This window comes from Capricornis sumatraensis, chromosome 6, assembly GCF_032405125.1.
Source record: "Capricornis sumatraensis isolate serow.1 chromosome 6, serow.2, whole genome shotgun sequence".
NCBI lineage: Eukaryota > Metazoa > Chordata > Mammalia > Artiodactyla > Bovidae > Capricornis > Capricornis sumatraensis.
In genome coordinates this window covers 110,410,532-110,423,039 of record NC_091074.1, presented here as the reverse complement: position 1 = coordinate 110,423,039, position 12,508 = coordinate 110,410,532, and the positions used below count along the sequence as shown (strand labels likewise).

The following is a 12,508-nucleotide window of genomic DNA, read 5'->3' as shown; positions in this document are numbered from 1 at the left end:
AAAAGACCCTGATGTTGGGAAAGATTGAAGGCAGGAGGAGAAGGGGATGACAGAGGATGAGATGGTTGGATGGCATCACCGACTCAATGGACATGAGTCTGAGCAAGCTCCGGGAGTTGGTGATGGACAGGCAGGCCTGGCTCAGAGTCAGACATGACTGAGTGACTGAATTGAATTTAAGAAAACTCAACCTTTAGGTATTGCTGCTGCTAGGAACTGGGAAGTAACACGGATGTGGCAGAAATAAATGAAAAGTGTGCTAGTCTTTACAATATCATTCAGACTATGAAATTATACAAAATAAGTCTCAGGGTACTTGTATAGAAATAAAATGATTTATTTCTAAGTAAAGACTATGCTAGGGAAAGATATTGTCAACTTAATATGGTAACTAATTAGAGAAAATTGTTCAGAGTTAACAATAAACTACTGTAGATTTATTAGGAATGAAAAGATCATCCTAGGACTCCAAACTCATCTGTCCCTGTTCAGGCAATGACAGATTGCTGTTCATTGTCCGCTGTTTTTACTAACATCCTCTTCAACCTTTTCAAGTTAATTTCAGCTGAGGCCAGCATGGTCTTTGGGTTCAGACAGACCTGGATTTACATCTTAACTCTGCTGCTTAAGAGTTGGATGACCCTGGCTGAGTCTGTTAATGTCTCCAGACCTCCTTCTGTCTGAAATTTTAAGTGGAACTAGATTAAATTTGCAAGTTAATCTAGTGAGGATTGGGCTTTATATTGAATTATCCCAACTGGGTACAAGGTACATTTCTACATTTTCTCCATATCTACTCAGGTTTTGTCCTTCCTGTTTATTTATGCCTTCATGTGAAAATTTGTCATTCTGCTCATCTGGATCCTGCACGTTTAGCCATCCGATTTCATGATTAGTGTTATGCCAGTTCTCTTTAAATGAATTGGGAAGCTTTCCATATTTTTATACCCTGGAAAAGTTTATATCACTTCGGGATTATCCCCTTTCTTTAAAGCTGGACACATTTGCTCATAATATCATTTAAAAGTTTCATCCCTTTGGGAGATAATTCTTTAATGACTGTCAATTTCTTCTATGGTTTTGGGGATTTGTTTGTATTTCTTACATTTTCTTGAGTCAATTTTTATAATTTATACTTTCCTAGAAAATGTCCATTTAGTGATTTTATTTTTTTATCTATTTATTTTTAATTTTTTAAAATAAAAAAATTTTAATTGGAGGCTAATTACTTTACAGTATTGTGGTGGTTTTTGCCATACATTCACATGCTATATTGGGAGAATGTCAAATGGAATATTTGTAGTCTCCTCTGGAGTTATACATTATATATCCCCAGGTTATTTTTTTTCCTACTGTTGTGTTTCTTTCTTTTTAACACTTGATTTGCTTAGCTTGGGTTGTGTGTTTCATTACTATTCTTTTCCCTGAAGAATAATCTCTTTGGTTTTTAAAATTATTTTTTATCTCATTAATTTCTCTCATTTTAAAATTTCCTTCTCCCTGATTCTCTTAAGTTGGTTATATTGTTCTATTACTAAATTCTTGAGTTAATTGCATACTTCAACTTATTTCCATTATTTTCTGTTTGATGATAAAAGATTTCAGTTCTTCTTTCTCCCTTCTGGATTTGATCTTTGGTGGAATTCCTTAGGCATTTATACATATTCTCTTTATTTTTACTTTCAAGACACAGTGTAATTACTATTCTGATTTTCCCTTGATGGAAGAATTATTTATGAGGGTGTTAATATATGTTCCCTTTATTTTTACTTTCAAAGCATTATAGACTTGGTATTTTGATTTCCCCATTGATTGAAAGATTAATTATGTATGCTATCAAGTGGTAGGTTTAAAATATTCTCAACATTTACACTTTGCTGTTGATTTCTAGTTTTTTTTCAATTTTAGTATTCTTTGGGGGAGATTTGTTGACATTTTCTTGGGATTTACTGTTTGGCAAAGTTTTGCAATACTAAGTGTAGTGTTTGCTTGTAAATAAGGTAAGATTTAGTCTTAAATCAACTTCAGTGGTAAGGTTTTTCAGGACTTCTGTTTTTGTTGTTGTTATTATTTTTTGCTTATTCTGATTGCCATTCTTCTCAGGTTGCCATACATTCTGATAGTTTGTTTCACACATTTTGATGTTATGATATTTATGTTCATGATTGATGTCTTAATTGTAGATTCTAACTTGCACTATTAACAAGTGGCTCACTTTAGCCTATTTAATAATTTTTTTGCCCTGATTTTCTTGACTTCTTTGTGCTCTGCTTGCATGATATGCCTTGGCCCACTTTTGTTCTTAAAATCTGTCTGGATAATATCGCTATGGATGTACTTGAGGAGATAGCATACGTTGCAAACGTTTGTGAGAAAAATAGAGTTAATCAATTTACACAGTGGTGTTTGTGATATGATTTTCCTTTCTTCTGTCATCTTAATTTTTTCTCTTTTTAATGCTTTGTTGCTATGTCTGGTGTATACTCTATTTGCTGCACAAATGTTCTTTTCTCAGTGATTCAGACAGTAGAGATCTTGCTTTTATTCAGTACTACACATTAAAAAACAAAAACAAAAAAATCCTATTTGAATGTGTATTTCTCTTATTACCAGTGTGGAGACTGGAATCATGTCGACTTCTCCCCCCAAAAAAAGACAAGGAAGTTAGCATTTTTTACTTCCTTTTATTCCTTCCCCTTTTGCTTTCCTTTTGCTACTGGCTTAATACAGCTTTTTATTGCCAGCTTCTTATTTTTAATAATTTTTAACATGCACTACATCTTTCAAGAATTCATTTTTATATAAACTTATAGCAATATTTATAACAATTATATAAACAGCTGTATGTTTTCATAGTTTTGGTGCTTACTAGCGGTTCTTTCATACCAAAGTTTTTCTGTTTTCCTCTATTTTTATTTCTCTTTCTGCATCGTGATTTCTATCTTCTTACTGAGGAATGGGATACTTTCTGAGCCCAGGGTTATCAGAGAACCTCATTTTGTTGTCTTCACAAGTGAATGGGAGCTTGATTGAAGATAAAATTATTGGACAAAACCTTTGTTGTCAGAATCCTGGAGGCGTTTCACATTGGCTTTGGGAATTTAAAGTTTTGAAAGAGGAATTTGAAGGTGTGATTTTTTTTTTTTCAATCCCACATAGACAATCTGATCTTTTTCATGCTGGGTATCATAGTTTTCTTTATATGTGAAGTTCCAGACTTTAATCACTTACTCATGCATGTGGTAAATGCTTATTGACCACTTACTATGTGTTTGACAGTTCTGGGCATTGGGAATTCAGTAGTGAATGAGACAGAAATCTTTTCTTTCATGAAGTTTCAGCCATGGTTATATACATGTTAATGTTTTTCACAATTTTCCTAGTACCCTGTGAGTTTTTGGATCTTCACATTTAGGTCTATCTACACATTAAGAATATTTTCTTTCATTAAATCTCTGAGTCTTGTTTTTGTTAGTTTGTGTCAGCTTAAAAAAATATGCACAGTGTGATAGATGAGAGTTAAGTTTTATTTGGGGCAGTATGAGGACTGCTGCTTGGGAGAGAGCACCTCAGATAGCTCTGAGAAACTGTTCCAAAGACATAGGGGTAAAGGACACTATATATGTGATTTTGATAAAGGGGGAATCAAGTACAGATTTTTTGGTAGAAAATTTCTGCTTGTCTCGTGAAGCTTCTGCTAGTCACAAGAAACAATCTTCACCAAGAAGGATTTTAGGGGTTTTCTAGATATGAAGAGATACAAGAATTGGGCTCATAAAATCAGCTCCTGAGAATATCTAGCTATCTGAAGACCTGTCCTGCCAGTCTTCCAGGAGCACAGTTCAGTTCAGTCGCTCAGTCGTGTCCGACTCTTTGCGACCCCATGAATCACAGCACGCCAGGCCTCCCTGTCCATCACCATCTCCCAGAGTTCACTCAGACTCACGTCCATCGAGTCAGTGATGCCATCCAGCCATCTCATCCTCTGTCGTCCCCTTCTCCTCCAGCCCCCAATCCCTCCCAGCATCAGAGTCTTTTCCAATGAGTCAACTCTTCGCAGGAGGTGGCCAAAGTACTGGAGTTTCAGCTTTAGCATCATTCCTTCCAAAGAAATCCCAGGGCTGATCTCCTTCAGAATGGACTGGTTGGATCTCCTTGCAGTCCAAGGGACTCTCAAGAGTCTTCTCCAACACCACACTTCAAAAGCATTAATTCTTCGGCGCTCAGCCTTTTTCACAGTCCAACTCTCACATCCGTACATGGACCATAGGAAAAACCATAGCCTTGACTAGATGGACCTTAGTCGGCAAAGTAATGTCTCTGCTTTTGAATATGCTATCTAGGTTGGTCATAACTTTTCTTCCAAGGAGTAAGCGTCTTTTAGTTTCATGGCTGCAATCACCATCTGCAGTGATTTTGGAGCCCCCCAAAATAAAGTCATGTCACTGTTTCCCCATCTATTTCCCATGAAGTGATGGGACCGGATGCCATGATCTTCGTTTTCTGAATGTTGAGCTTTAAGCCAACTTTTTCGCTCTCCTCTTTCACTTTCATCAGGAGGCTCTTAAGCTCCTCTTCACTTTCTGCCATAAGGGCGGTGTCATCTGCATATCTGAGATTATTGATATTTCTCCCGGCAATCTTGATTCCAGCTTGTGCTTCTTCCAGCCCAGCGTTTCTCATGATGTACTCTGCATAGAAGTCAAATAAGCAGGGTGACAATATACAGCCTTGATGTACTCCTTTTCCTATTTGGAACCAGTCTGTTGTTCCATGTCCAGTTCGAACTGTTGCTTCCTGATCTGCATACAGATTTCTCAAGAGGCAGGTTAGGTGGTCTGGTATTCCCATCTCTTTCAGAATTGTCCACAGTTTATTGTGATCCACACAGTCAAAGGCTTTGGCATAGACAATAAAGCAGAAAGAGATGTTTTTCTGGAACTCTCTTGCTTTTTCCGTGATCCAGTGGATGTTGGCAATTTGATCTCTGGTTCTTCTGCCTTTTCTAAAACCAGCTTGAACATCAGGAAGTTCACGGTTCACATATTGCTGAAGCCTGGCTTGGAGAATTTTGAGCATTACTTTACTAGCATGTGAGATGAGTGCAATTGTGCGGTAGTTTGAGCATTCTTTTGCATTGCCTTTCTTTGGGATTGGAATGAAAACTGACCTTTTCCAGTCCTGTGGCCACTGCTGAGTTTTCCAAATTTGCTGGCATATTGAGTGCAGCACTTTCACAGCATCATCTTTCAGGATTTGAAATAGCTCCACTGGAATTCCATCACCTCCACTAGCTTTGTTCGTAGTGATGCTTTCTAAGGCCCACTTGACTTCACATTCCAAGATGTCTGGCTCGAGATTAGTGATCACATCATCATGATTATCTGGGTCATGAAGATCTTTTTTGTACAGTTCTTCCATGTATTCTTGCCACCTCTTCTTAATATCTTCTGCTTCTGTTAGGTCCATACCATTTTTATCCTTTATCGAGCCCATCTTTGCATGAAATGTTCCCTTGGTATCTCTAATTTTCTTGAAGAGATCTTTTGTCTTCCCCATTCTGTTGTTTTCCTCGATTTCTTTGCATTGATTGCTGAAGAAGGCTTTCTTATCTCTTCTTGCTATTCTTTGGAACTCTGCATTCAGATGCTTATATCTTTCCTTTTCTCCTTTGCTTTTCGCCTCTCTTCTTTTCACAGCTATTTGTAAGGCCTCCCCAGACAGCCATTTTGCCTTGTTTTTTTTTTTCCAGGAGCACAGAGTGCCTCATTTCTGCTCTCCACTCTGAACTCCTTCAGCGGGTATTGGAGTTCAGCTGCTGCAGCAGCACATAGTTTAATCTTTGTAGAGATAGATGACGGCCAACCATGGCAAGCGCCGATTTGTGGTTGACATTTATTTTTGCACTTCAAATACTCCTATGTAGAATTCCTGCATTGGTCTTCCATTCTCTCTCTCTTTCCTTACATCCATGCCTTTGTCCTCGGCCTTCTGTGAGTGTGTAGTAAGTCTGTTCTCTAGATGCATTTATGCATCTATGAATTGACATTTCTGATGCACTTTAAATTCTCTTGTTGCACTTTCATTTCCTTTTGTTTTTTGTTTTTGTCTCTTCTAGTTCCTCTTTTATTTCTGCCTCTCTCAACCAATTTCCTCTCTGCTATCACATTCTTCTACCATCTCATCCTTTATCTGTTTGAATACATCTTTAAAATTTTTTACTGAGTGTACGAAACAGATGTTGCTGAGTTTTGCTGTTATTTTGCTCAATATTTTTTCAGCAGTGTTCATTCTTTGCTTTCAAGGCTTGATCTCCCTCTTCTTCTTTGTAGAATCATTTCTTAGGCTCCCCCTTTCTTGATTATGATTACTTACCCTTGGAAGGAGAAGTTTTATTTAGGGACTTCCCTGGTGGTCCAGTGGTAAAGAGTTCACCTTGCCACGTGGAGGATGCAAGTTCGATCCCTGATAGGGGAACTAAGATCCCACAAGCCACAGGGTAACTAAGCCCATGAGCCACAAATGCTGAAACCCATGAGCCACAACTAGACAATTCGTGCATCCCAGTGAAAAGATCTGTGAGAACAAAGATCTCGCATGCTGCAACTTAGATCCGAGGCAGTCAAATACATAAATAAATAAATATGTTTTTTAAAGTTTTATTTAGCATTGATATTCCCTTCATAATAAAAGGGATGGCATTCCCTTTGGTCTTACTTTTTCTTGCATAACATTGATATGCTTATCTCAGATCTCATCTTGAAAGATTTACTGCTGGTTGGATGATCCAGTGTCCTTTGAGGAGCAGCTGCAAGAAAGCCTCCTGCCCTGATTGAACACTTGGCTATCTTGGATCAGTAGAACTGTAGCTCTTGCGTCAGCTCAGCATCACCTGGCTTCATGTGGACCTTTGCCTACAGGGGCTGGAAGGAACAAGTCTCCCCTTTTGCCAACCACAGCTCTCTGTCAAATGGAACCTCCAGATCCCCAGGCGTCCACTTAGAAGTCCTTCTCTGTTAATGATCTCCATTGTGCTAACAAGAGACTATTATTATTAGAAGTAGAAACAGTGAGAACAAACAGTGTATGTAACCCTGGGTGCTTATCAGAATTGCCTGGTGAGTTAAAAAAAGAAAAGAAGAAAAAAAACCCACCGATGTCCAAGCTCTCCTTTAGATCTGCTGATGGGCATTTAGGATTGGGAGCCTTCAGGCTAAGGGGCTCCAGACGGAGCAGTCCTGTGACCAGTCCTTGCTTCCGGCCCCCAACTCTCTGGGCACCAGTCCGCCCTGTTCCTTCCTTTGAGATTTTGGGACCCTGCTCCTTTGCTTGGAAAGCATATTGCACAGAGCTCTCAGCCTTTTTTTTCCTTTGCCTAGTTTCTTCCACATTGCACTTTGTAGAAATATCTTCATGTTTCTGCCTTATAGATGGCAGTCAACCCTTCTTTCTAGCCCAGATGCAAGTTGACCCATTTTTACTGTTCTCCATCACTTCTGTCAGGGTTGGGGGTGGGAAGTGGGAACCAGATGCCTTTGTTCTCAGACCATAAGGGCTATAAGTGGGAAAATCATACTGAGACAGGAACTCTGCAGACAACACTTCTGCTTTATGTTCTGTTTGCGTACAGACATATGCTATATGTGGTATTGCTCACATAGGTATACTTGACATGCCTCAAAACCACATGCATACATGGAGCAATTTTTGTTTCTGGGATCCTTATGCAATCCTGAAAATGAAAGTTGTGAAGGTATCGGAGAGCACTTGTGATAGGTCTTCAAATTCTTTCCCATCACCATATTTTTACATCTTCTAATAAGAGCTAGCCAAGACTACTTTCTCCGAGCTGATTGCCTGGTGCTGCCTATGTCAGTGATATTTAAAATGTAAAATGGACAATTCTGATTTTGAAGACAAAAGTTTATTGTTATCATTATTTCTTCTTAGGTAGCAAAGACTCCAGTGGGAGAAATACACCTGAAAGGTTGTTATAAAAAGCTTCTCTCTGCTAACATTGAAACTTTTTCACATTTGTAGAAAATGTCCAGACTTGTTTGTTGGAAATCTGCTTTTTCTTGAAAATTAGCCTTGGTATTACTAGACTCTCTGTGGGGGTCTTAACAAACTTCTTTTTTGTTGTTATTGTTTTAACTGCCTTAAGAAAATAGAACATCGAAGAAATGAATTAGGCTGCAGGAGGTATGAAATTACTTTTCTTCTGTACAGTGATGGAAATGCATCTGCTTCTTGATTATTTTACTGCATTAGCCCTCATCTAAGGAGCCCTGGAAATACTGTCTGCTGAGAACACACATCTTGCCTGGTCATCTACTTTCTGATCATCTGCTCTAAGAAACATTTGCTTTAAGAGTTCTAATCCCTGACCTTTGACTTTTATTCAGCTTTCTCCTTATTCTCAGACTTTCTGCCTGTTGAGATAGTTACCTTCATGACGTTTTACTTATGGGACAATCCAAAGGATAGGATTAGCTTTCTAAAATCTCACACCTTTATGGGTTAACAATAGCTTTATATATTTTATTCTTTTTTATGGATTTTTGACTGCTCTGGGTCCTCGTTGCTGCACGCAGGGCTCTCTCTAGTTGCGGTGAGTGGGGGCTACTTTCTAGTTTCAGTCTTCAGCTTCTCATTGCACTGAGTTCTCTTGTTGCCGAGCACAGACTCTAGGGTATCCCGGCTCAGCAGTTGTGGCACCCAGGCTTAGCAGCATGCAGAATCTTCCCGGACCAGGGATCGAACCCACATCCCCTACGTTGGTAGGTGTATTCTTGACCACTGAGGCACAAGGGAAGTCCTACAACCGTTTTAAAATATATATACATTATTTGTGCTTGTGATATAAGAAAAGCAACATGGATTGCTTGATTCCACAAATAAGGAAATTGAGGGTCAGAGGGGTTAAGTGACTTAGCTAAGGTCATGCAATTAAGAAGCTGTAGAGCCAGAACCTGGAGCCAGGTTTGATGCTTCTGCCCTTACACATTCTGTTGGCTCTTGGAGTTGCCACTGTCCTTCATCGTGGTGTGTTTGGCTAGCAACATTTCCCTGTGTTCTTTCTTATCTTTCAGGTGATGATCTCTTAGAAGATGATGGGATTTTCAATATTTCAATATTTAATGAAGTTTGCTTGAAATTGAACAGGCATTCTAGGAAAGTTGGATCAGAACAAGTGTATCAAGTAAGAAGATCTCTTAAGCTATTCTTAATAAATTGTGTCACTTAAATATTTGGGTGCTCTCCAAGTCGGGATCCAGAGTATTTAAACACACTAATGGAATGAACTTCTAGATTGTTTAATTTTTGTTTCTAGAGATGGATGCAAGACAGCTGCAAGTGAGGGACTAGATTGAAGGAAGATACTATATATATATATTTTTAATTTTAATGATTTGCTATCCTTTTCTCTGATATTTCATATATATTATATTTTATTAATATTTTGGCATATTAGTTGCCGCTGGTTTTGTCATCAAATTCATACATGGATGTCAGTTTTTAAGAAACTTCTTGCAGGGCTGTTGTTTCTCATTTAACTTGAATTTATAAACATTACAAATCTCAAGTGAAATTGTGAGTGTAATCAGGTAGGAACTGAGATTTGTTATTTTTGTGTCAGTTTCAATTCAGTTCAGGCAAATTTTGCAAATTTGCCTCAGACTGATCTTCATTCTACCCCACTGCATTCATTCTGTCCTGTTGCATTCACTCAATCCAAATTCTCATACAGCATAACAGAGTTCCTAGTACTTTAAAAATTAATTTGTAAAAAAAAAGTGACATTCATACCTCATTTACCTTTTCTATTTATTGGGAAGAAAGAGTATCTACACTTAGATGGCCTTATATTCAGAGAAATTCTCCAGTTAGCTGCTTGGAACTTTCTAATTTTGTTCAGTTCAGTTCAGTTCAGTTCAGTTCAGTTGAATCGCTCAGTCGTGTCCGATTCTTTGAGACCCCATGGACTGCAGCATGCCAGGCCTCCCTGTCTATCACCAACTCCCAGAGCCTACTCAAACTCATGTCCATTGAGTTGGTGATGCCATCCAACCATATCATCTTTGTCATCCCCTTCTCCTCCCGCCCTCAATCCTTCCCAGCATCAGGGTCTTTTCCAGGGAGTCAGTTCTTCACATGAGGTAGCCAAATATTGGAGTTTCAGCTTCAGCATCAGTCCTTCCAATGAATATTCAAGACTGATTTCCTTTAGGATGGACTGGTTGGATCTCTTTGCAGTCCAAGGGTCTTCTCCAACACCACAGTTCAAAAGCATCAATTCTTAAGCACTCAGCTTTCTTTGTAGTCCAAATCTCACATTCATAGAGTTTAGTGCCTAGCAAATCATCTGGCAGAGCGTAGACTAAGTATTAAATTAGAATTAATTCATCAGCCGTTTGCCAGAAGAATATCATGTGTTAGGACCTGGAAGTTCTGATCCGAATTAATATAAGCATACATGTAAACAGACAACTACAATTTGGTATCATGAGAGTTTTGATAAAAAGTAAATAAATGAAATAGGAGATTATGTTCAGGTACAGTTTTCTTTTAACAAGAATCAGAAATGATGCCGAGTCATAGACAGTAAGTAGGAATTCACCAGACGAAAGATGTTGGGTGAGGTGGAAAAAGGGCACCATGGGCACGTAGAGTAGCTTATTGGATAATCGAGAACGTGGCTTTTTGGAGGAACAGAGAAAACAAGGGAGATGGGAAGAAATGAGACAAAAATCTGAGTAGTGGCCTGATCATCCTTGTATCCTGTACTTTTGAGCTTGGATCTTATTTTGATGTCTATGTGGAGGCACTGAAGGATAAACAGGTGAGTGAAATATTCAAATTTTTATACTGGAAAGAGCACTGAATCTAGAAATATATTCAGGTATCTAAGTAATTTAATATAAAATAAAGATGATTTTTCAAATGAATACAGAAATAAATGGTTTGGAGACAACTGGTTAACAGCTGGGTTAAGAGGATAAATGATTCTTACTTCATGGCCTACACTAAAGTGATTAAAGAGTTCAATTTAAAAATCACTATTTTTTTAATATGTCAGACAAAGATTAAGTAACATGTGAAACACTCTTAATGAATCCATTGGAAAGAAGTGAACATTCAAAGGGAGTTTGCAAAAGAGAATATACTTACTGCCAAAACACACATGAGCATGTGTTATGCCTCAAAAAAAATATAAACCATGAGTTACCATAGTCTTACTATAAACTTGGAGTGAATCCTGTTACACACAGCTGTGGGCACTTAAATTGGCATGATTTTCCAGAATGGTTACTCGTTAGGGTCTATCAGTAAATTTTCAGACATATACTATAATTTATTATGCAGACATACACAGAAAGATTAAATTATCCTCTGAAGCTTTATGTATATTAGGGGAAATTGAAAACAACTTAAATGCCCATTAATAGGGATTTGTTCCAATAAATAATCATACATTCATCGGATAGAACACTATCAGACGCGAAATATTTTCTGCTTCCCGCTGGACAGCATTTGCTGCTGTGGACCAGTATTCCCACTGAAATGGTCTCTCTATCTCTGTTGGTCTGAGCCCTCTCAGTCTCCTTTACAAGATCTCTCTTCTGACTGTCCCTTGAACTTGATTCCCCCAAGGTTGCGCCTTCCCTGTTCTCTTGTCATAATGCACCTGTCTTTGGGTGTCTTACCCATTGTCTTGACTTCCGTGACCGTCTCCATCTCCCAAGACTCCTGAGTCGATTTAGTTAGGGCTAGTCTGTTCTCTAAGCTCTGGGCCATGTACGCCACCCCCTACCAGCTTCCTGTGCTCCTTTAGCACTGTGTCTTCACATATGTGACTCTCTACCTGCAAAACCCTTCTTTCCCGCATTGTACCTGGCTAACTCCTGCTTGTCCTTCAGTGATCAGCTTGGTCATCTCCCTGGTGGGAGGCCTTCACTGACCTCTTCCCCCAAATGCCATCCCTTCTTTGAATTGTTTTTCCTATCCTGACTTTTCACATCCCCAACTCACATAAAGTGAAGTTTTTCAGTCGTGTCCGACTCTTTGCGACCCCATGGACTGTAGTCTACCAGGCTCCTCTGTCCGTGGGATTTTCAAGGCAAGAATACTGGAGTGGGTTGCCATTTCGGTTAATGCTAATTTCCCCTTCAGTCCACAATTAAGATGAGGAAGCCTTCCCTGATCCCTAAGGAGGAAGGTCAGGTGGCCCTCTCGGGTACTCCTCCAGCCTCATGTGTTGTAACACTTATTCCTGTGTATTTTATTTGCCTGGATACTTACCTGTGAGTTCCTTGAGGTTGGGACCTGTATCTTATTTACTGTTGTATACCCAACACTGTATACTCTGGCTGGCAAGTAACAGGCACTCTATCCATTTGCAGGATTATTTAATAATAGAGAAAAATTTTATAATATGTTGTTAAGTAAAAGGACTATATTATAAAATTATTCAAATTGTGTGATTTCAAGTTTGTTAACTAGAAAG

At 38.7% G+C, this 12,508-nt stretch overlaps 1 protein-coding gene across 1 annotated transcript in view; it reads left to right on the top strand.

Annotated features, from left to right (window-relative positions):
- Nucleotides 1-12,508, top strand: part of SUSD1 (sushi domain containing 1) — a 109,369-nt gene that overhangs the window by 48,859 nt on the left and 48,002 nt on the right. Inside the window, exon 10 of the mRNA XM_068973655.1 lies at nt 9,093-9,202. Coding sequence (XP_068829756.1) covers nt 9,093-9,202 — 110 coding nt within the window. The remainder of the gene's footprint in view (nt 1-9,092; nt 9,203-12,508) is intronic.